Raw genomic sequence first — 25,707 nt, 5'->3', positions numbered from 1 at the left:
AAAAAGAAAACAGATTGAGTACACTGTACCTACAACAGAAAACAGAAAACATATTGAGTACGTTCAACAGAAAACATATTGAATACGTTTAACAGAAAACATAATGAGTACCTTCAACAGAAAACATTGAGTACCTTCAACAGAAAACGTAATGAGTACCTTCAACAGAAAACATATTGAGTACCTTCAACAGAAAACAGAAAACATGTTGAGTACGTTTAACACAAAACATAATGAGTACCTTCAACAGAAAACATATTGAGTACCTTCAACAGAAAACGTAATGAGTACCTTCAACAGAAAACGTATTGAGTACCTTCAACAGAAAACGTATTGAGTACCTTCAACAGAAAACATATTGAGTACCTTCAACAGAAAACAGAAAACATATTGAATACGTCAACAAAAAACATATTGAATACGTTTAACAGAAAACATAATGAGTACCTTCAACAGAAAACATAATGAGTACCTTCAACAGAAAACATATTGAGTACCTTCAACAGAAAACGTAATGAGTACCTTCAACAGAAAACGTATTGAGTACCTACAACAGAAAACAGAAAACATATTGAGTACGTTCAACAGAAAACATATTGAATACCTTCAACAGAAAACGTAATGAGTACCTTCAACAGAAAACGTAATGAGTACCTTCAACAGAAAACATATTGAGTACCTTCAACAGAAAACATAATGAGTACCTTCAACAGAAAACATAATGAGTACCTTCAACAGAAAACAGAAAACATATTGAGTACCTACAACAGAAAACAGAAAACATATTGAGTACGTTCAACAGAAAACATATTGAATACGTTTAACAGAAAACATAATGAGTACCTTCAACAGAAAACATATTGAGTACCTTCAACAGAAAACATAATGAGTACCTTCAACAGAAAACATAATGAGTACCTTCAACAGAAAACATATTGAGTACCTTCAACAGAAAACAGAAAACATATTGAGTACCTACAACAGAAAACAGAAAACATATTGAGTACGTTCAACAGAAAACATATTGAATACGTTTAACAGAAAACATAATGAGTACCTTCAACAGAAAACATGTTGAGTACCTTCAACAGAAAACAGAAAACATTGAGTACGTTCAACAGAAAACAGAAAACAGATTGAGACCTACAACAGAAAACAGAAAACATTGAGTACCTACAACAGAAAAAGAAAACAGATTGAGTACACTGTACCTACAACAGAAAACAGAAAACAAATTGAGTACGTTCAACAGAAAAAATATTGAATACGTTTAACAGAAAACATAATGAGTACCTTCAACAGAAAACATATTGAGTACCTTCAACAGAAAACAGAAAACATATTGAGTACATACAACAGAAAACAGAAAACATATTGAATACGTTCAACAGAAAACATATTGAATACGTTTAGCAGAAAACATAATGAGTACCTTCAACAGAAAACATTGAGTACCTTCAACAGAAAACATAATGAGTACCTTCAACAGAAAACATATTGAGTACCTTCAACAGAAAACAGAAAACATATTGAGTACGTTCAACAGAAAACAGAAAACAGATTGAGACCTACAACAGAAAACGTATTGAGTACCTTCAACAGAAAACATATTGAGTACCTTCAACAGAAAACAGAAAACATATTAAATACGTCAACAAAAAACATATTGAATACGTTTAACAGAAAACATAATGAGTACCTTCAACAGAAAACATAATGAGTACCTTCAACAGAAAACATTTTGAGTACCTTCAACAGAAAACGTAATGAGTACCTTCAACAGAAAACGTATTGAGTACCTACAACAGAAAACAGAAAACATATTGAGTACGTTCAACAGAAAACATATTGAATACCTTCAACAGAAAACGTAATGAGTACCTTCAACAGAAAACATATTGAGTACCTTCAACAGAAAACATAATGAGTACCTTCAACAGAAAACATAATGAGTACCTTCAACAGAAAACAGAAAACATATTGAGTACCTTCAACAGAAAACAGAAAACATATTGAGTACCTACAACAGAAAACAGAAAACATATTGAGTACGTTCAACAGAAAACATAATGAGTACCTTCAACAGAAAACATATTGAGTACCTTCAACAGAAAACATAATGAGTACCTTCAACAGAAAACATATTGAGTACCTTCAACAGAAAACAGAAAACATATTGAGTACGTTCAACAGAAAACAGAAAACAGATTGAGACCTACAACAGAAAACAGAAAACATTGAGTACCTACAACAGAAAAAGAAAACAGATTGAGTACACTGTACCTACAACAGAAAACAGAAAACATATTGAGTACGTTCAACAGAAAAAATATTGAATACGTTTAACAGAAAACATAATGAGTACCTTCAACAGAAAACATATTGAGTACCTTCAACAGAAAACAGAAAACATATTGAGTACATACAACAGAAAACAGAAAACATATTGAGTACGTTCAACAGAAAACATATTGAATACGTTTAACAGAAAACATAATGAGTACCTTCAACAGAAAACATTGAGTACCTTCAACAGAAAACATAATGAGTACCTTCAACAGAAAACATATTGAGTACCTTCAACAGAAAACAGAAAACATATTGAGTACGTTCAACAGAAAACAGAAAACAGATTGAGACCTACAACAGAAAACAGAAAACATTGAGTACCTACAACAGAAAAAGAAAACAGATTGGGTACACTGTACCTACAACAGAAAACAGAAAACATATTGAGTACGTTCAACAGAAAACATATTGAATACGTTTAACAGAAAACATATTGAGTACCTTCAACAGAAAACAGAAAACATATTGAGTACCTACAACAGAAAACAGAAAACATATTGTGTACGTTCAACAGAAAACATATTGAATACGTTTAACAGAAAACATAATGAGTACCTTCAACAGAAAACATATTGAGTACCTTCAACAGAAAACATAATGAGTACCTTCAACAGAAAACGTAATGAGTACCTTCAACAGAAAACATATTGAGTACCTTCAACAGAAAACAGAAAACATGTTGAGAACGTTTAACAGAAAACATAATGAGTACCTTCAACAGAAAACATATTGAGTACCTTCAACAGAAAACAGAAAACATATTGAGTACCTACAACAGAAAACAGAAAACATATTGAGTACGTTCAACAGAAAACATATTGAATACGTTTAACAGAAAACATAATGAGTACCTTCAACAGAAAACATATTGAGTACCTTCAACAGAAAACATAATGAGTACCTTCAACAGAAAACATATTGAGTACCTTCAACAGAAAACAGAAAACATATTGAGTACGTTCAACAGAAAACAGAAAACAGATTGAGACCTACAACAGAAAACAGAAAACATTGAGTACCTACAACAGAAAAAGAAAACAGATTGAGTACACTGTACCTACAACAGAAAACAGAAAACATATTGAGTACGTTCAACAGAAAAAATATTGAATACGTTTAACAGAAAACATAATGAGTACCTTCAACAGAAAACATATTGAGTACCTTCAACAGAAAACAGAAAACATATTGAGTACATACAACAGAAAACAGAAAACATATTGAGTACGTTCAACAGAAAACATATTGAATACCTTTAACAGAAAACATAATGAGTACCTTCAACAGAAAACATTGAGTACCTTCAACAGAAAACATAATGAGTACCTTCAACAGAAAACATATTGAGTACCTTCAACAGAAAACAGAAAACATATTGAGTACGTTCAACAGAAAACAGAAAACAGATTGAGACCTACAACAGAAAACAGAAAACATTGAGTACCTACAACAGAAAAAGAAAACAGATTGGGTACACTGTACCTACAACAGAAAACAGAAAACATATTGAGTACGTTCAACAGAAAACATATTGAATACGTTTAACAGAAAACATAATGAGTACCTTCAACAGAAAACGTATTGAGTACCTTCAACAGAAAACGTATTGAGTACCTTCAACAGAAAACATATTGAGTACCTTCAACAGAAAACAGAAAACATATTGAATACGTCAACAAAAAACATATTGAATACGTTTAACAGAAAACATAATGAGTACCTTCAACAGAAAACATAATGAGTACCTTCAACAGAAAACATATTGAGTACCTTCAACAGAAAACGTAATGAGTACCTTCAACAGAAAACGTATTGAGTACCTACAACAGAAAACAGAAAACATATTGAGTACGTTCAACAGAAAACATATTGAATACCTTCAACAGAAAACGTAATGAGTACCTTCAACAGAAAACGTAATGAGTACCTTCAACAGAAAACATATTGAGTACCTTCAACAGAAAACATAATGAGTACCTTCAACAGAAAACATAATGAGTACCTTCAACAGAAAACAGAAGACATATTGAGTACCTTCAACAGAAAACAGAAAACATATTGAGTACCTACAACAGAAAACAGAAAACATTGAGTACCTACAACAGAAAAAGAAAACAGATTGAGTACACTGTACCTACAACAGAAAACAGAAAACATATTGAGTACGTTCAACAGAAAAAATATTGAATACGTTTAACAGAAAACATAATGAGTACCTTCAACAGAAAACATATTGAGTACCTTCAACAGAAAACAGAAAACATATTGAGTACATACAACAGAAAACAGAAAACATATTGAGTACGTTCAACAGAAAACATATTGAATACGTTTAACAGAAAACATAATGAGTACCTTCAACAGAAAACATTGAGTACCTTCAACAGAAAACATAATGAGTACCTTCAACAGAAAACATATTGAGTACCTTCAACAGAAAACAGAAAACATATTGAGTACGTTCAACAGAAAACAGAAAACAGATTGAGACCTACAACAGAAAACAGAAAACATTGAGTACCTACAACAGAAAAAGAAAACAGATTGAGTACACTGTACCTACAACAGAAAACAGAAAACATATTGAGTACGTTCAACAGAAAACATATTGAATACGTTTAACAGAAAACATAATGAGTACCTTCAACAGAAAACATTGAGTACCTTCAACAGAAAACGTAATGAGTACCTTCAACAGAAAACATATTGAGTACCTTCAACAGAAAACAGAAAACATGTTGAGTACGTTTAACAGAAAACATAATGAGTACCTTCAACAGAAAACATATTGAGTACGTTCAAGAGAAAACGTAATGAGTACCTTCAACAGAAAACGTATTGAGTACCTTCAACAGAAAACGTATTGAGTACCTTCAACAGAAAACATATTGAGTACCTTCAACAGAAAACGGAAAACATATTGAATACGTCAACAAAAAACATATTGAATACGTTTAACAGAAAACATAATGAGTACCTTCAACAGAAAACATAATGAGTACCTTCAACAGAAAACATATTGAGTACCTTCAACAGAAAACGTAATGAGTACCTTCAACAGAAAACGTATTGAGTACCTACAACAGAAAACAGAAAACATATTGAGTACGTTCAACAGAAAACATATTGAATACCTTCAACAGAAAACGTCATGAGTACCTTCAACAGAAAACGTAATGAGTACCTTCAACAGAAAACGTATTGAGTACCTACAACAGAAAACAGAAAACATATTGAGTACGTTCAACAGAAAACATATTGAATACGTTCAACAGAAAACATAATGAGTACCTTCAACAGAAAACATAATGAGTACCTTCAACAGAAAACATATTGAGTACCTTCAACAGAAAACAGAAAACATATTGAGTACAGTACCTTCAACAGAAAAATATTGAGTACCTTCAACAGAAAACACATTGAGTACCTACAACAGAAAACACATTCAGTACCTTCAACAGAAAACATTGAGTACCTTCAACAGAAAACACATTCAGTACCTTCAACAGAAAACATACTGAGTACCTAAAACAGAAAACATATTGAGTACCTCCAACAGAAAACACATTGAGTACCTACAACAGAAAACACATTCAGTAACTTCAACAGAAAACACATTGAGTACCTACAACAGAAAACATATTGAGTAACTTCAACAGAAAACACATTCAGTACCTACAACAGAATACACATTGAGTACCTTCAACAGAAAACACATTGAGTACCTTCAACAGATAACACATTCAGTACCTTCAACAGAAAACATATTGAGTAAATACAACAGAAAACACATTGAGTACCTACAACAGAAAACATATTGAGTACCTACAACAGAAAACATATTGAGTACCTACAACAGAAAACACATTCAGTACCTTCAACAGAAAACACATTCAGTACCTACAACAGAAAACACATTCAGTACCTTCAACAGAAAACACATTCAGTGCCTACAACAGAAAACATATTGAGTACCTACAACAGAAAACACATTGAGTACCTTCAACAGAAAACACATTCAGTACCTTCAACAGAAAAAACATTCAGTACCTTCAACAGAAAACACATTCAGTACCTTCAACAGAAAACATATTGAGTACCTAAAACAGAAAACATATTGAGTACCTTCAACAGAAAACATATTGAGTACCTAAAACAGAAAACATATTGAGTACCTTCAACAGAAAACACAATGAGTACCTACAACAGAAAACATATTGAGTACCTACAACAGAAAACACATTGAGTACCTACAACAGAAAACACATTGAGTACCTACAACAGAAAACACATTGAGTACCTACAACAGAAAACACATTGAGTACCTACAACAGAAAACATATTGAGTACCTACAACAGAAAACATATTGAGTACCTACAACAGAAAACACATTCAGTACCTTCAACAGAAAACACATTCAGTACCTTCAACAGAAAACACATTCAGTACCTTCAACAGAAAACATATTGAGTAAATACAACAGAAAACATAATGAGTACCTTCAACAGAAAACATATTGAGTACCTTCAACAGAAAACATAATGAGTACCTTCAACAGAAAACATATTGAGTACCTTCAACAGAAAACATAATGAGTACCTTCAACAGAAAACATATTGAGTACCTTCAACAGAAAACAGAAAACATATTGAGTACGTTCAACAGAAAACAGAAAACAGATTGAGACCTACAACAGAAAACAGAAAACATTGAGTACCTACAACAGAAAAAGAAAACAGATTGAGTACACTGTACCTACAACAGAAAACAGAAAACATATTGAGTACGTTCAACAGAAAACATATTGAATACGTTTAACAGAAAACATAATGAGTACCTTCAACAGAAAACATTGAGTACCTTCAACAGAAAACGTAATGAGTACCTTCAACAGAAAACATATTGAGTACCTTCAACAGAAAACAGAAAACATGTTGAGAACGTTTAACAGAAAACATAATGAGTACCTTCAACAGAAAACATATTGAGTACCTTCAACAGAAAACGTAATGAGTACCTTCAACAGAAAACGTATTGAGTACCTTCAACCGATGGCTAGCACCCTGTAATTTCGCTGTAATTTATTACAGGAGAGAACCGATGGCTAGCACCCTGTAATTTCGCTGTAATTTATTACAGGAGAGAACCGTTGGCTAACCCCCTGTAGTTTCGCTGTACTTTATTACAGGAGAGACCCGTTGGCTAGCCCCCTGTAATTTCGCTGTAATTTATTACAGGAGAGACCCGTTTGCTAGCCCCCTGTAAATTCGCTGTAATTTATTGCAGGAGAGACTTGTTGGCTAGCCCCTGTAATTTCGCTGTAATTTATTACAGGAGAGACCCATTGGCTAACCACTGTAATTTCGCTGTAATTTATTACAGGAGAGACCCGTTGGCTAGCCCCTGTAATTTCGCTGTAATTTATTACAGGAGAGACCCTTTGGCTAACCCCCTGTAATTTCGCTGTAATTTATTACAGGAGAGACCCGCTGGCTAACCCCCTGTAATTTCGCTGTAGTTTATTACTGGAGAGACCCGTTGGCTAGCCCCCTTTAATTTCGCTGTAATTTATTACAGGAAAGACCCGTTGCCTAGTTCCCTATAATTTCGCTGTAATTTATTACAGGAGAGACCCGTTGGCTAGTCCCTGTAATTTCGCTGTAGTTTATTACAGGAGAGACCCATTAGCTAGCCCCTGTAATTTCGCTGTAATTTATTACAGGAGAGACCCGTTGGCTAACCCCCTGTAATTTCGCTGTAATTTATTACAGGAGAGACCCATTGGCTAGCCCCTGTAATTTCGCTGTAATTTATTACAGGAGAGACCCGTTGGCTAACCCCTGTAAATTCGCTGTACTTTATTACAGGAGAGACCCGTTGGCTAACCCCCTGTAATTTCGCTGTAGTTTATTACAGGAGAGACCCGTTGGCTAACCCTCTGTAATTTCGCTGTAGTTTATTACAGGAGAGACCCGCTGGCTAGCCCCCTGTAATTTCGCTGTAGTTTATTACTGGAGAGACCCGTTGGCTAACCCCCTGTAATTTCCTGGGGACAATTTGTCCTGAGACCATTTGTCCCCAGGACAATTTGTTCTGTGGACAATTTGTCCTGGAACAATTTGTCCTGGGACAATTTGTTCTGTGGACAATTTGTTCTGTGGACAATTTGTCCTGGGACAATTTGTCCTGGGACAATTTGTCCTGGGACAATTTGTCCTGGGGACATTTTGTCATGGGGACAATTTGTCCTGGGGACAATTTGTCCTGTGACAATTTGTCCTGGGGACAATTTGTCCTGGGGTCAATTTAGTAGTTGGAGCCTTTGTAGTAGTTGGAGCCTCTACTGACTTCTGGAATAGTTGGAGCCTCTGTACTGACTTCTGGAGTAGTTGGGGCCTCTGTACTGACTTCTGGAGTAGTTGGAGCCTCTACTTACATCTGGAGTAGTTGGAGCCTCTGTAGTAGTTGGAGCCTTTGTAGTAGTTGGAGCCTTTGTAGTAGTTGGAGCCTCTGTACTGACTTCTGGAGTAGTTGGAGCCTCTACTGACTTCTGGAGTAGTTGGAGCAAACTTCCTCGAAGGATCGTGAGCCGGATGTATGATTAGAAAGGACGAAGAGCCTGAATGCCCAAAATGCGGAGCGAAACTGAGGGAGGTGAAGGTACACGATAGCAGAGTCACCTAAACGAGTCGTTATTGAGCTTACAGGTTTGGAGAGACGTATTTGCCGATAAGGAGATATCCGAGCTCGAGGTCTACTGCAATCGGAAAGAGGAAGGATGCAGTTGGCAGGGAAAGCAAGCTCTGCTCAAAGTCAGTCACTTATCTAGTGTGTTGGACTTGTAGTCGAATTTTCTTTGCCTTGGTTGCAGCGTCACATGAAAGACGAGTGTCAGTATAGAAGTATTATTCATAAAGATGAAAAGGTACGTACATGGAATAATACATATTAGAAATTAAGTCAGGGATTTGGAAACAGTTATCTATGGTTAAATGCCCCGTTTGCTCAGAAGAAATTCCCGAAGACAAGGTAAGAGATCACATAAGCAGTACACATAGGAAATAATAGGACACTTTTCCTCCTTTAGGTATCTCAGCACTTAGAACTATCATGCCCAGATAAAGACATATCCTGTGAGGTGCTTGGATGCACTCAACAGGTACACAGAGACACTCTCTATAGATAGATAAATTCCTAAGCAACTCTCCTCCCCTTTAGCTACAACGCAAAGCCCTCTCCGCACATAACAAGGATTCCCTAATAGAGCACGTGGCTCACATCGCTAAAACTCTGAACGAAGTGACAATGACTCTGTCCTCACTTAAAGTCCCAACCGGCGACGAAAAAACGATCGCCGCTATTGAATCGCTTCGCGTTAAAATCAATGACGTCGAGGAACATTGTGGCGATATGGAAGCCAATCAGAAAATCGTTCAAGCAAAAATTCTCGAAGCTTGTTACCAGAGCGTGGACAATCTTCAAAAAGAGACGCGTCACGTGATCGACAATCCGACACGTCACTTCACAATGTTCACCGAAAAAATGCTCAAATTTGAAGAAATCGTCGCCACCCAATCGCAAGAGATATCCGAATTGAAAAAGAACAAAGATCCGGCGCATGATCGCGTCATCGCGTCGCACGACATCCGCCTCGCTGAACACGGCGTTCGTCTGGATCTCATCGATAATAAATACACGCGAGGCGTTCTCCTATGGAAGATCACTGACGTCAGACGACGACGACGCGAAGCGGCATCGGGGAAAGTCCCTTCTATCTATTCCCAGCCCTTCTACACGTCCCCATGCTGTCCCCATGTGGCTACAAGATGTGCGCGCGTCTCTATTTCCATGGCGACGGTATGGGCTTGGGAACGCACTTGTCTCTATTTTTTACGGTGATGAGAGGCGAATTTGATTCGCTTCTACCGTGGCCCTTTCGCCAGAAGGTGACGCTCGTTTTGATTGATCAAGGGCCTGAGCGAAATCACGTTTCCGACGCGTTTCGTCCCGATCCCGCGTCGTCGTCGTTTCAGCGACCGCGCAAAGAGATGAATACTGCGAGTGGGTGTCCCCTCTTTGTTTCCCTGGCAACGCTTGACGGTGGGACGTTTATCAAGGATGATTGCATGTTTGTTAAAGTTCTCGTTGATTTGTCCGGTATTGGGGAACCTGATGAACGTTAGGTTGTGTTTTGAGGTAATAAATGAAGAAGAGGTGTTATGTTTCATTGATGAACTCTATGCAGGTATACGGGAGATGCGTCTATTGCGTCTGCGCGCAGTTCGCGTTTTTTTCGTCGGCGTGCAGAGAGGATTCGCAAAACGTCGTTTTCTTACGAGGTGAGAGACGAAACAACATTCCAATTGCAATTGTCTACAGCGCGCGCTATTGTACGAACTCAGATGGATCGAAACGACGACGAAATACGGCAGTACCTTCAACAGAAAACACATTGAGTACCTACAACAGAAAACACATTGAGTACCTACAGCAGAAAACACATTCAGTACCTTCAACAGAAAACACATTCAGTACCTTCAACAGAAAACACATTGAGTACCTTCAACAGAAAACACATTGAGTACCTACAACAGAAAACACATTGAGTACCTACAACAGAAAACACATTGAGTACCTTCAACAGAAAACACATTCAGTACCTACAACAGAAAACACATTCAGTACCTTCAACAGAAAACACATTCAGTACCTACAACAGAAAACAGATTGAGTACCTTCAACAGAAAACACATTCAGTACCTTCAACAGAAAACACATTCAGTACCTTCAACAGAAAACACATTCAGTACCCACAACAGAAAACACATTCAGTACCTTCAACAGAAAACACATTCAGTACCTTCAACAGAAAACACATTCAGTACCTTCCAAAGAAAACATATTGAGTACCTACAACAGAAAACACATTGAGTACCTACAACAGAAAACACATTGAGTACCTTCAACAGAAAACACATTGAGTACGTACAACAGAAAACACATTGAGTACCTACAACAGAAAACGCATTGAGTACCTTCAACAGAAAACACATTGAGTACCTACAACAGAAAACACATTCAGTACCTTCAACAGAAAACACATTCAGTACCTTCAACAGAAAACACATTCAGTACCTTCAACAGAAAACACATTGAGTACCTACAACAGAAAACATATTGAATACGTTTAACAGAAAACATAATGAGTACCTTCAACAGAAAACATATTGAGTACCTTCAACAGAAAACATAATGAGTACCTTCAACAGAAAACATATTGAGTACCTTCAACAGAAAACAGAAAACATATTGAGTACCTACAACAGAAAACAGAAAACATATTGAGACCTACAACAGAAAACAGAAAACATTGAGTACCTACAACAGAAAAAGAAAACAGATTGAATACACTGTACCTACAACAGAAAACAGAAAACATATTGAGTACGTTCAACAGAAAACATATTGAATACGTTTAACAGAAAACGTAATGAGTACCTTCAACAGAAAACATTGAGTACCTTCAACAGAAAACGTAATGAGTACCTTCAACAGAAAACATATTGAGTACCTTCAACAGAAAACAGAAAACATGTTGAGTACGTTTAACAGAAAACATAATGAGTACCTTCAACAGAAAACATAATGAGTACCTTCAACAGAAAACATAATGAGTACCTTCAACAGAAAACATATTGAGTACCTACAACAGAAAACACATTGAGTACCTACAACAGAAAACACATTGAGTACCTACAACAGAAAACATATTGAGTACCTTCAACAGAAAACACATTCAGTACCTTCAACAGAAAACACATTCAGTACCTTCAACAGAAAACACATTCAGTACCTTCAACAGAAAACACATTCAGTACCTTCAACAGAAAACATATTGAGTACCTGAAACAGAAAACATATTCAGTACCTTCAACAGAAAACATATTGAGTACCTGAAACAGAAAACATATTGAGTACCCACAACAGAAAACACATTAAGTACCTTCAACAGAAAACACATTCAGTACCTTCCAAAGAAAACATATTGAGTACCTACAACAGAAAACACATTCAGTACCTTCAACAGAAAACACATTCAGTACCTTCAACAGAAAACATTGAGTACCTTCAACAGAAAACACATTCAGTACCTTCAACAGAAAACATATTGAGTACCTAAAACAGAAAACATATTGAGTACCTACAACAGAAAACACATTGAGTACCTACAACAGAAAACACATTCAGTAACTTCAACAGAAAACACATTCAGTACCTTCAAAAGAAAACATATTGAGTACCTTCAACAGAAAACACATTGAGTACCTACAACAGAAAACACATTCAGTACCTTCAACAGAAAACACATTCAGTACCTTCAACAGAAAACATTGAGTACCTTCAACAGAAAACACATTCAGTACCTTCAACAAAAAACATATTGAGTACCTCAAACAGAAAACATATTGAGTATCTACAAAAGAAAACACATTGAGTACCTACAACAGAAAACACATTCAGTAACTTCAACAGAAAACACATTGAGTACCTACAACAGAAAACATATTGAGTACCTTCAACAGAAAACACATTCAGTACCTTCAACAGAAAACATTGAGTACCTTCAACAGAAAACACATTCAGTACCTTCAACAGAAAACATATTGAGTACCTAAAACAGAAAACATATTAAGTACCTTCAACAGAAAACACATTGAGTACCTACAACAGAAAACACATTCAGTACCTTCAACAGAAAACACATTCAGTACCTTCAACAGAAAACATTGAGTACCTTCAACACAAAACACATTCAGTACCTTCAACAGAAAACATATTGAGTACCTGAAACAGAAAACATATTGAGTACCCACAACAGAAAACACATTAAGTACCTTCAACAGAAAACACATTCAGTACCTTCCAAAGAAAACATATTGAGTACCTACAACAGAAAACACATTCAGTACCTTCAACAGAAAACACATTCAGTACCTTCAACAGAAAACATTGAGTACCTTCAACAGAAAACACATTCAGTACCTTCAACAGAAAACATATTGAGTACCTAAAACAGAAAACATATTGAGTACCTACAACAGAAAACACATTGAGTACCTACAACAGAAAACACATTCAGTAACTTCAACAGAAAACACATTCAGTACCTTCAAAAGAAAACATATTGAGTACCTTCAACAGAAAACACATTGAGTACCTACAACAGAAAACACATTCAGTACCTTCAACAGAAAACACATTCAGTACCTTCAACAGAAAACATTGAGTACCTTCAACAGAAAACACATTCAGTACCTTCAACAGAAAACATATTGAGTACCTCAAACAGAAAACATATTAAGTACCTTCAACAGAAAACACATTGAGTACCTACAACAGAAAACACATTCAGTAACTTCAACAGAAAACACATTGAGTACCTACAACAGAAAACATATTGAGTACCTTCAACAGAAAACACATTCAGTACCTTCAACAGAAAACATATTGAGTACCTAAAACAGAAAACATATTAAGTACCTTCAACAGAAAACACATTGAGTACCTACAACAGAAAACACATTCAGTACCTTCAACAGAAAACATATTGAGTACCTAAAACAGAAAACATATTGAGTACCTACAACAGAAAACACATTGAGTACCTACAACAGAAAACACATTCAGTACCTTCAACAGAAAACACATTCAGTACCTTCAACAGAAAACATTGAGTACCTTCAACAGAAAACACATTCAGTACCTTCAACAGAAAACATATTGAGTACCTAAAACAGAAAACATATTGAGTACCTACAACAGAAAACACATTGAGTACCTACAAAAGAAAACACATTCAGTACCTTCAACAGAAAACATTGAGTACCTTCAACAGAAAACACATTCAGTACCTTCAACAGAAAACATATTGAGTACCTTCAACAGAAAACAGAAAACATATTGAGTACCTACAACAAAAAACAGAAAACATATTGAGTACGTTCAACAGAAAACATATTGAATACGTTTAACAGAAAACATAATGAGTACCTTCAACAGAAAACATATTGAGTACCTTCAACAGAAAACATAATGAGTACCTTCAACAGAAAACATATTGAGTACCTTCAACAGAAAACATAATGAGTACCTTCAACAGAAAACATATTGAGTACCTTCAACAGAAAACAGAAAACATATTGAGTACCTACAACAGAAAACAGAAAACATATTGAGACCTACAACAGAAAACAGAAAACATTGAGTACCTACAACAGAAAAAGAAAACAGATTGAGTACACTGTACCTACAACAGAAAACAGAAAACATATTGAGTACGTTCAACAGAAAACATATTGAATACGTTTAACAGAAAACGTAATGAGTACCTTCAACAGAAAACATTGAGTACCTTCAACAGAAAACGTAATGAGTACCTTCAACAGAAAACATATTGAGTACCTTCAACAGAAAACAGAAAACATGTTGAGTACGTTTAACAGACAGCATAATGAGTACCTTCAACAGAAAACATAATGAGTACCTTCAACAGAAAACATAATGAGTACCTTCAACAGAAAACATAATGAGTACCTTCAACAGAAAACATAATGAGTACCTTCAACAGAAAACATATTGAGTACCTACAACAGAAAACACATTGAGTACCTACAACAGAAAACACATTGAGTACCTACAACAGAAAACATATTGAGTACCTTCAACAGAAAACACATTCAGTACCTTCAACAGAAAACACATTGAGTACCTAAAACAGAAAACACATTGAGTACCTTCAACAGAAAACACATTGAGTACCTACAACAGAAAACATATTGAGTACCTTCAACAGAAAACACATTCAGTACCTTCAACAGAAAACACATTCAGTACCTTCAACAGAAAACACATTCAGTACCTTCAACAGAAAACATATTGAGTACCCACAACAGAAAACACATTAAGTACCTTCAACAGAAAACACATTCAGTACCTTCCAAAGAAAACATATTGAGTACCTACAACAGAAAACACATTCAGTACCTTCAACAGAAAACACATTCAGTACCTTCAACAGAAAACATTGAGTACCTTCAACAGAAAACACATTCAGTACCTTCAACAGAAAACATATTGAGTACCTAAAACAGAAAACATATTGAGTACCTACAACAGAAAACACATTGAGTACCTACAACAGAAAACACATTCAGTAACTTCAACAGAAAACACATTCAGTACCTTCAAAAGAAAACATATTGAGTACCTTCAACAGAAAACACATTGAGTACCTACAACAGAAAACACATTCAGTACCTTCAACAGAAAACACATTCAGTACCTTCAACAGAAAACATTGAGTACCTTCAACAGAAAACACATTCAGTACCTTCAACAAAAAACATATTGAGTACCTCAAACAGAAAACATATTGAGTATCTACAAAAGAAAACACATTGAGTACCTACAACAGAAAACACATTCAGTAACTTCAACAGAAAACACATTGAGTACCTACAACAGAAAACATATTGAGTACCTTCAACAGAAAACACATTCAGTACCTTCAACAGAAAACATTGAGTACCTTCAACAGAAAACACATTCAGTACCTTCAACAGAAAACATATTGAGTACCTAAAACAGAAAACATATTAAGTACCTTCAACAGAAAACACATTGAGTACCTACAACAGAAAACACATTCAGTACCTTCAACAGAAAACACATTCAGTACCTTCAACAGAAAACATTGAGTACCTTCAACACAAAACACATTCAGTACCTTCAACAGAAAACATATTGAGTACCTGAAACAGAAAACATATTGAGTACCCACAACAGAAAACACATTAAGTACCTTCAACAGAAAACACATTCAGTACCTTCCAAAGAAAACATATTGAGTACCTACAACAGAAAACACATTCAGTACCTTCAACAGAAAACACATTCAGTACCTTCAACAGAAAACATTGAGTACCTTCAACAGAAAACACATTCAGTACCTTCAACAGAAAACATATTGAGTACCTAAAACAGAAAACATATTGAGTACCTACAACAGAAAACACATTGAGTACCTACAACAGAAAACACATTCAGTAACTTCAACAGAAAACACATTCAGTACCTTCAAAAGAAAACATATTGAGTACCTTCAACAGAAAACACATTGAGTACCTACAACAGAAAACACATTCAGTACCTTCAACAGAAAACACATTCAGTACCTTCAACAGAAAACATTGAGTACCTTCAACAGAAAACACATTCAGTACCTTCAACAGAAAACATATTGAGTACCTCAAACAGAAAACATATTAAGTACCTTCAACAGAAAACACATTGAGTACCTACAACAGAAAACACATTCAGTAACTTCAACAGAAAACACATTGAGTACCTACAACAGAAAACATATTGAGTACCTTCAACAGAAAACACATTCAGTACCTTCAACAGAAAACATATTGAGTACCTAAAACAGAAAACATATTAAGTACCTTCAACAGAAAACACATTGAGTACCTACAACAGAAAACACATTCAGTACCTTCAACAGAAAACATATTGAGTACCTAAAACAGAAAACATATTGAGTACCTACAACAGAAAACACATTGAGTACCTACAACAGAAAACACATTCAGTACCTTCAACAGAAAACACATTCAGTACCTTCAACAGAAAACATTGAGTACCTTCAACAGAAAACACATTCAGTACCTTCAACAGAAAACATATTGAGTACCTAAAACAGAAAACATATTGAGTACCTACAACAGAAAACACATTGAGTACCTACAAAAGAAAACACATTCAGTACCTTCAACAGAAAACATTGAGTACCTTCAACAGAAAACACATTCAGTACCTTCAACAGAAAACATATTGAGTACCTTCAACAGAAAACAGAAAACATATTGAGTACCTACAACAAAAAACAGAAAACATATTGAGTACGTTCAACAGAAAACATATTGAATACGTTTAACAGAAAACATAATGAGTACCTTCAACAGAAAACATATTGAGTACCTTCAACAGAAAACATAATGAGTACCTTCAACAGAAAACATATTGAGTACCTTCAACAGAAAACATAATGAGTACCTTCAACAGAAAACATATTGAGTACCTTCAACAGAAAACAGAAAACATATTGAGTACCTACAACAGAAAACAGAAAACATATTGAGACCTACAACAGAAAACAGAAAACATTGAGTACCTACAACAGAAAAAGAAAACAGATTGAGTACACTGTACCTACAACAGAAAACAGAAAACATATTGAGTACGTTCAACAGAAAACATATTGAATACGTTTAACAGAAAACGTAATGAGTACCTTCAACAGAAAACATTGAGTACCTTCAACAGAAAACGTAATGAGTACCTTCAACAGAAAACATATTGAGTACCTTCAACAGAAAACAGAAAACATGTTGAGTACGTTTAACAGACAACATAATGAGTACCTTCAACAGAAAACATAATGAGTACCTTCAACAGAAAACATAATGAGTACCTTCAACAGAAAACATAATGAGTACCTTCAACAGAAAACATAATGAGTACCTTCAACAGAAAACATATTGAGTACCTACAACAGAAAACACATTGAGTACCTACAACAGAAAACACATTGAGTACCTACAACAGAAAACATATTGAGTACCTTCAACAGAAAACACATTCAGTACCTTCAACAGAAAACACATTGAGTACCTAAAACAGAAAACACATTGAGTACCTTCAACAGAAAACACATTGAGTACCTACAACAGAAAACATATTGAGTACCTTCAACAGAAAACACATTCAGTACCTTCAACAGAAAACACATTCAGTACCTTCAACAGAAAACACATTCAGTACCTTCAACAGAAAACATATTGAGTACCTAAAACAGAAAACATATTGAGTACCTACAACAGAAAACACATTCAGTACCTTCAACAGAAAACACATTCAGTACCTTCAACAGAAAACATTGAGTACCTTCAACAGAAAACACATTCAGTACCTTCAACAGAAAACATATTGAGTACCTAAAACAGAAAACATATTGAGTACCTACAACAGAAAACACATTGAGTACCTACAACAGAAAACACATTCAGTAACTTCAACAGAAAACACATTCAGTACCTTCAAAAGAAAACATATTGAGTACCTTCAACAGAAAACACATTGAGTACCTACAACAGAAAACACATTCAGTACCTTCAACAGAAAACACATTCAGTACCTTCAACAGAAAACATTGAGTACCTTCAACAGAAAACACATTCAGTACCTTCAACAGAAAACATATTTAGTACCTCAAACAGAAGACATATTGAGTATCTACAACAGAAAACACATTGAGTACCTACAACAGAAAACACATTCAGTACCTTCAACAGAAAACACATTCAGTACCTTCAACAGAAAACATATTCAGTACCTTCAACAGAAAACACATTGAGTACCTACAACAGAAAACATATTGAGTACCTTCAACAGAAATCATATTGAGTACCTACAACAGAAAACACATTCAATACCTTCAACAGAAAACACATTGAGTACCTTCAACAGAAAACACATTGAGTACCTACAACAGGAAACACATTCAGTACCTTCAACAGAAAACACATTCAGTACCTTCAACAGAAAACATATTCAGTACCTTCAACAGAAAACACATTGAGTACCTTCAACAGAAAACACATTGAGTACCTACAACAGAAAACACATTCAGTACCTTCAACAGAAAACACATTCAGTACCTTCAACAGAAAACATATTCAGTACCTTCAACAGAAAACACATTGAGTACCTACAACAGAAAACATATTGAGTACCTTCAACAGAAAACATAATGAGTACCTTCAACAGAAAACATATTGAGTACCTTCAACAGAAAACAGAAAACATATTGAGTACCTACAACAGAAAACAGAAAACATATATAGTACGTTCAACAGAAAACATAATGAGTACCTTCAACAGAAAACATATTGAGTACTTTCAACAGAAAACATAATGAGTACCTTCAACAGAAAACATATTGAGTACCTTCAACAGAAAACAGAAAACATATTGAGTACCTACAACAGAAAACAGAAAACATATTGAGTACCTACAACAGAAAAGATATTGAATACGTTTAACAGAAAACATAATGAGTACCTTCAACAGAAAACATATTTAGTACCTTCAACAGAAAACATAATGAGTACCTTCAACAGAAAACATATTGAGTACCTTCAACAGAAAACAGAAAACATATTGAGTACCTACAACAGAAAACAGAAAACATATTGAGTACGTTCAACAGAAAACATATTGAATACGTTTAACAGAAAACATAATGAGTACCTTCAACAGAAAACATATTGAGTACCTTCAACAGAAAACAGAAAACATATTGAGTACCTACAACAGATAACAGAAAACATATTGAGTACCTACAACAGAAAACACATTCAGTACCTTCAACAGAAAACACATTCAATACCTTCAACAGAAAACACATTCAGTACCCACAACAGAAAATACATTGAGTATACAGAGAGCTGTATAGGTGTGACACCAAAGAGTCTGTCTACCTATACAGAAAGCTGTATACCTATACAGAAAGCTTTATAGGTGTAACAAAACCAAAGAGTCTGTCTACCTATACAGAAAGCTGTATAGGTCTACCTATACAGAAAGCTGTATAGGTGTAACAAAGCCAAAGAGTCTGTCTACCTTTCTGTATAGGTCTACCTATACAGAAAGCTATATAAGTCTACCTATACAGAGAGCTGTATAGGTGTAACACCAAAGAGGCTGTCTACCTATACAGAAAGCTGTATACCTATACAGAAAGCTGTATAGGTGTAACAAAACCAAAGAGTCTATCTTCCTATACAAAACCAAAGAGTCTGTCTACCTATACAGAAAGCTGTATAGGTGTAACAAAACCAAAGAGTCTCTACCTATACAGAAAGCTGTATAGGTCTACCTATTGGGGAACCTGATGAGCGTTAGTTGGTGTTTTTGAGGTAATAAATGAAGAAGGTGTTTATATTTCATTGATGAACCAGAGATTGAACTCTATGCAGGTATACGGGAGATGCGTCTAGTGCGTCTGCGCGCAGATCCATCGTTCGTTTTTTTTTCGCGCATTTTTTCGTCGGCGAACAGGCAATCGTCTACATTGTAGATGGGTCGAAAGCGATCACGAAACGACTCTTATCGATCCGATCGAAGCGGCGACGGCCAAGCGATCGGAACTCATCGAAACGGCGACGGCCAAGCTAAGAAGCTCACGGACGCGAAGCAAAAGGTATGATAGCGAAGTCACTAGAAGGAGTCGTCATTTCTGACTTACAGGTCGCTCGAGCGTTCGACGATATTCGACATACGCTGTCGTCGATCAGAGGAGCCGACGATCGATCGACAGCCGCAATCGAATCGCTTCGCGCCCAAATTGACGGCGTCGAGAAACTCTGCGGCGAAATCGCGAAGAATCAAACGAAAATCCTCGAAGGCAAAATGAAATAAAGAAACCGTTGAATACATTTTTTGACAAGACCGTCAAGATTTCCTCTTCAGAAGTGACGAGGAGGAGGAGGAAATCGATATTGGACAAGGTAGACGTAAACTCATTACTTCTGCATTTAGTTATTAGTTCCCTGAAAAGGCCGTGCCATCGCACAGAACGAAGACAAGGATGATGTCAATAGCGAGTTAAAAAGACTAGGAAAAGGTAGGTGTAGTGACTGTAAAATCAATAAATTACATGATGTGTGCTCGTGGCTTCCAGAACTTTTACAACAAGTACCAACTTCTGAAAATAAAGCAAATTGTTGGAAGGAAAAAATGGAACTGTTAATAAAAATAAAGTAAGACGTTCAATATTTAGTTACCATACGCCCAAGAGTTGTACATTCTAAAGACTGAAAGAACCTCAAATTGTTGTCAAAGAACAACTATTCCGCAGAGCTGCCGAGGAAAATGAAACAACAGCAGCATCGGCGTTTCACCACGCCTTCTTCGAGCTAATGAAGCATCATCCAGAGCTGAAGAAGCCAGCGGACCATTTTTTCTATTATGTCATATAGAGAATAGACTTCCTTCTCTCCCTGCATATTATATATATAAAAAATATCTGAATTAATTCATTAAAAAGGAAGACAGACACTTTGTTTCGTAGTAATACTGTACAGCAGCCAATTACATAGTACTCTCTATATCTATCTATCTATCTATCTATCTATCTATCTATCTATCTATCTCTTCATGCATGACTTTCTTTTGTTTAGCACGTGCTGCTCAACACGCTGAAAAGATAACCAGTAAGTAAAACTTTTTTAGACGTTTGTCTATTGCACATGCGCAGTAGGAGCGTTTTTGAGGAAGCGTCGTTCTTTGTTTTCTTCTCATTGCGGACGATAAGGTAAGCCGAAACGGCATTCCAATTGCTTCTTGTTCAAGTCAATCGCTGATCGCGCGGGGCTCCTTTTGGGAACTTTCAAGCCAGACCCCTTTTCTTCTTCGCTGGCCGATATATCTCTCCGATTGTAGCAGAAGGAAGAAGACGTCTCTACGCCTGCAGAATGCATCGCCCATCATGTAGCGCTCCAAGGGGAAGGATGCGAAGGTCGCACACACGAAGCACGAGTCGATCGAGGTCTGGCGCATATTTGTTTCGTTTCCGAAGCTTCTTTGTTCCAGCTGGAGCTTCTTTTTGGAGAAATCAGTTAGAAGTGAGTACAGGTAGAAATTTATTTTACTGTTATTTATTTATTTAGCATTTCAACCCTGAGCCAATAAGAGGCGGTGCTCTGCAAAATCCCTTGGAATCACGGTGGAGATCTCCAAACGGTCGCTAATCCACTCCCAAGGGCCTCCGAGGCCAATGAAGTGAAAGAGGCCGTACCTCTATAGCAGGGGCCGATAGAGTTGGCTCCCCCACTATGGCGAGACGCGGTGGGTCACAATAGCGGTCCCCTTGGACACCATGGGTGGCGGACTCATACCCGAGGACGCTTCACTCCCAAGGCTTATCTCTGAGGCCAATTGAGGATAAAGAGGCCGTACCCCGTGCTTCGTGGGTCAACCGAAGCTCCGGACCACGTGTCCACCAGGGGGCGCGGGCGAGTCACCCCCCGCCTCGAAGACGCCGAGAGGACGCTATTTTAGTTTTGTTTAATTTCCGGGTTACTTCCGGGTTTATTAAATAAAAAATAACATGACTCTAGCTGCTTTTTGTGTCGTCGCGGCCCTAACTAAAGACGCGCGCGCGGTCGCGGCATGCATGGCTAATGAGTAATGACGCGCGTGAGACTCCGGCGCTCGCGCGTGTGCTGCAATAAAAAAATTTCTACAAAATACAACAGTCATCTTCTATTCTTCCCGCTTCATGCAGAGCGTCGCACCGTTGTTCTCCTTGAACGTGGAAAAGTCTACGCAAACACGAAGTAGTATCACTAACGAAACCAAACAGTCTACTCAAACACGGAGCTGTATGAGTAACGAAACCAAACCCATAGAGAAAGCTGTATAGGTAACAAAATCAAAGAGTCTACTACTCATAAAGAAAGCTGTATACCTATACAGAAAGCTGTACAGGTAACAAAAATCAAAGAGCCTACTACCTATACAGAAAGCTGTATACCTATACAGAGAGCTGTATAGGTAACGAAATCAAAGAGTCTACTACTCATAAAGAAAGCTGTATACCTATACAGAAAGCTGTACAGGTAACAAAATCAAAGAGCCTACTACCTATACAGAAAGCTGTATACCTATACAGAAAGCTGTATAGGTAACAAAATCAAAGAGTCTACTACTCATAAAGAAAGCTGTATACCTATACAGAAAGCTGTACAGGTAACAAAATCAAAGAGCCTACTACCTATACAGAAAGCTGTATAGGTAACGAAATCAAAGAGTCTACTACCTATACAGAAAGCTGTATACCTATACAGAAAGCTGTATAGGTAACGAAATCAAAGAGTCTACTACCTCTACTACCTGTACAGAAAGCTATATAGGTAACAAAATCAAAGAGTCTACTACCTATACAGAAAGCTGTATAGGTAACAAAATCAAAGAGTCCATAAAGAAAGCTGTATACCTATACAGAATGCTGTATAGGTAACGAAATCAAAGAGTCTACCCTTGACTCATCATACCCCCACGTCCATCTGAATTCCAACTCGTACTTACGATGCTTTTTCAGCCGAAAAAAGACAAAGAGAGATGTGAGTCAAAAAAGAAATGCAAAGAGTGAGTTGGAGTACCGAAAAGCGCAGAAGACATCGTCGAATTTCGCACCGCAAGAGACGAGATCCCCCGAGAAGGGCCCCACGAAAGAACAAACACGGTACGAGTGGATTGGAAAAAACAAAACGCGTCAAACAAACGTACATAACAATCGCTTCAAGCTCACTGTAAAGCGCACGACTGTAAAGACGATCGTCTGTAGCGTACGCTAGAATGGATTTCAATGACATTGGCGCGTCGAACGACGTTTCAGTTTCGCCGACTATGCAAGATGTTCTAGTATGCCGGGTGACTCAGTTGGGGTTTATGTTCGATCGACGTTGTTTATTTAGAAACGACTTTGTGAACTCAATGTGAGTCAGCTCCATCGCCCACTCACGGATACAGTACTAGTATCAGTCCGTGGCCCACTCAACTATAGCCTCAGTAGAATTTACGATTTTTTGACTGTTGTGTAGGAGATGACGGCGCAGTTGGCGGAAAATATGAAGTCCCGTCAACTCGCTCGACGTAAATCGCTTCGAGCCACGGCGTTGCTTTCACAGAGCTTGCTTTTCCTTGATAGGAATGGATGAAAATGCTTCACCCGCCGTTTCGAGTTCACCAGTGAGACCAGTCACAATGAAAGATCTTATGGTATATCCGGTGACGTGCATCGTTTGTAGGATTTTAGAGAAGGGCCCAATCACAGAAAGCGACAACGTCAACCTGACGACGATGACGACGACGACTATAACGGTAAAATAAATAAATAAATAAATAAATAAATAAAATGTTGCTACGAGAAGCAGATGACTCTGGTGAAGAAAAGAACAAGGAGAGAAACGAAAATTGCGAATGCAACATGGGTAAATAATCTCAAATAGTACACCCCTGGGGCTTTATTCTATTCTTTCAAAGGGGTAAAAATAGTGAGACTTACTTATGACGCCAGCGTTGATGACGAAGTCGAAGATCGAGACGACGGAAACGATAAAAACGACGACGACGACTATAACGGTAAAATAAATAAATAAATAATTAAATAAATAAAATGTTGCTACGAGAAGCAGATGACTCTGGTGAAGAAAAGAACAAGAAGGAGAGAAACGAGAATTGCGAATCCAACATGGGTAAATAATCTCAAATAGTACACTCCTGGGGCTTTATTCTATTTTTTCAAAGGGGTAAAAATAGTGAGACTTACTTTTAAAAATTGGATAATGGGCTTTATTGGAGAGTGGAGTACTATTAGAGCCCTGAAGTGATTTGGGCTGGTACAATCTTGACCCTTTTGTTCGTGTTTCAATATATGATGTTGAGAAATTACTGTTCAACGGTTATACTTGATCTAGTAATACAACTAATATGTGCCCATGATAGTGCCCCACTCTCCAATAAAAGCCTACTTCAGACTACAGTTGAAAATGTTGAATTTATTTGTGATTGCAAAGATGACGCCAACGACGATGGCGATGAGGAGGTCGAAGATCAAGACGAAGAAAACGATAAAAACGACGACGACGTCGTCAACGAAGATGACAACAATGATGACAAAGACGATGAAAACGACGTCGACGAATTGAAAAAATTGGCGGAAGGTATCTAGGTATAATAAACGCATTACTTATGCGTAAATTTTGAATTTTTCAGAATTGCTGAGGGAAATTCCTGATCCGGAAAAAACCAACAACAAGCAAAAAGAAAAAGTGAAAATCCTGCTCGACACGAAGTAATAATTAGTTACATACGCGCAAGGTTTACACATTGTTACAGGCTAAAATACCGCAACCTCGACACCCAAAATTCGATTCTGACTACGGCGGCACGCGAGCGAGGGACAACAGAGAAGGAAATCGCAATCATTAAAAGAGCATTAACACATGCTCTGTTCGAAATCAAGAAAGCCTATCCTCACCTCAAGGAAAAAATACACAAAATTTTCTATGATTGATTACTTAATTAACTATGTTGATATATATGAATAGATACGTTGAGTTGTTCTACTAGATCTGCACTAAGTTTAAATGTCTAAGTGTACCCTGAGTGTACCTGAAATCTGCTTTACTCCAATTGAGCAGACTTTAATTTTAGATTGAGATAAGGAA

General features: G+C 36.7%; 1 protein-coding gene, 2 long non-coding RNA genes and 1 pseudogene across 4 annotated transcripts; 3 read left to right on the top strand and 1 right to left on the bottom strand.

The window, feature by feature from the left end:
* Window positions 1-8,584: 8,584 nt before the first annotated feature.
* On the top strand, window positions 8,585-10,577 carry LOC136198937 (TNF receptor-associated factor 3-like; annotated as a pseudogene).
* A 10,199-nt stretch (window positions 10,578-20,776) lies between these two features.
* LOC136198944 (uncharacterized) lies at window positions 20,777-21,497 on the top strand. The gene is made up of 4 exons (XR_010672940.1): window positions 20,777-20,982; window positions 21,033-21,098; window positions 21,156-21,234; window positions 21,288-21,497. It is a non-coding gene; the product is annotated as an uncharacterized lncRNA (long non-coding RNA).
* Window positions 21,498-22,534: 1,037 nt separating this feature from the next.
* Window positions 22,535-23,813, bottom strand: LOC136198839 (uncharacterized). 2 transcript variants are annotated; one of them, XR_010672881.1, is made up of 3 exons: window positions 23,638-23,812; window positions 23,530-23,567; window positions 22,535-22,797 (listed from the first exon to the last, which is right to left on the bottom strand). It is a non-coding gene; the product is annotated as an uncharacterized lncRNA (long non-coding RNA). The 2 variants fall into 2 exon arrangements; XR_010672882.1 differs by lacking the exon at window positions 22,535-22,797 and adding an exon at window positions 23,254-23,471 and having other exon boundaries at window positions 23,638-23,813.
* Window positions 23,814-23,843: 30 nt separating this feature from the next.
* Window positions 23,844-25,584, top strand: LOC136198838 (coiled-coil domain-containing protein 1-like). The gene is made up of 11 exons (XM_065988885.1): window positions 23,844-23,899; window positions 23,953-23,973; window positions 24,079-24,130; window positions 24,186-24,235; window positions 24,286-24,358; window positions 24,412-24,468; window positions 24,521-24,619; window positions 24,670-24,732; window positions 25,054-25,200; window positions 25,253-25,331; window positions 25,376-25,584. Exons 1-11 carry the CDS (start codon window positions 23,885-23,887, stop codon window positions 25,551-25,553), a joined length of 834 nt encoding a protein of 277 aa, XP_065844957.1. The 5' UTR covers window positions 23,844-23,884; the 3' UTR covers window positions 25,554-25,584.
* Window positions 25,585-25,707: the final 123 nt, after the last annotated feature.

Source organism: Oscarella lobularis, chromosome 20 (genome assembly GCF_947507565.1).
Source record: "Oscarella lobularis chromosome 20, ooOscLobu1.1, whole genome shotgun sequence".
In the NCBI taxonomy this organism is placed as follows: domain Eukaryota; kingdom Metazoa; phylum Porifera; class Homoscleromorpha; order Homosclerophorida; family Oscarellidae; genus Oscarella; species Oscarella lobularis.
The sequence above is the reverse complement of the archived record's forward strand: the minus strand, read 5'-3'. Positions and strand labels throughout refer to the sequence as shown.

What these genes read in the sequence shown, in the direction of transcription:
- LOC136198838 (XM_065988885.1), top strand. An exon ending in GTCCCGTCAACTCGCTCGAC is followed by an intron (nt 24,131 to 24,185) that starts GTAAATCGCTTC and finishes TTTCCTTGATAG; the next exon opens with GAATGGATGAAAATGCTTCA. An exon ending in ATTGAAAAAATTGGCGGAAG is followed by an intron (nt 25,201 to 25,252) that starts GTATCTAGGTAT and finishes TGAATTTTTCAG; the next exon opens with AATTGCTGAGGGAAATTCCT.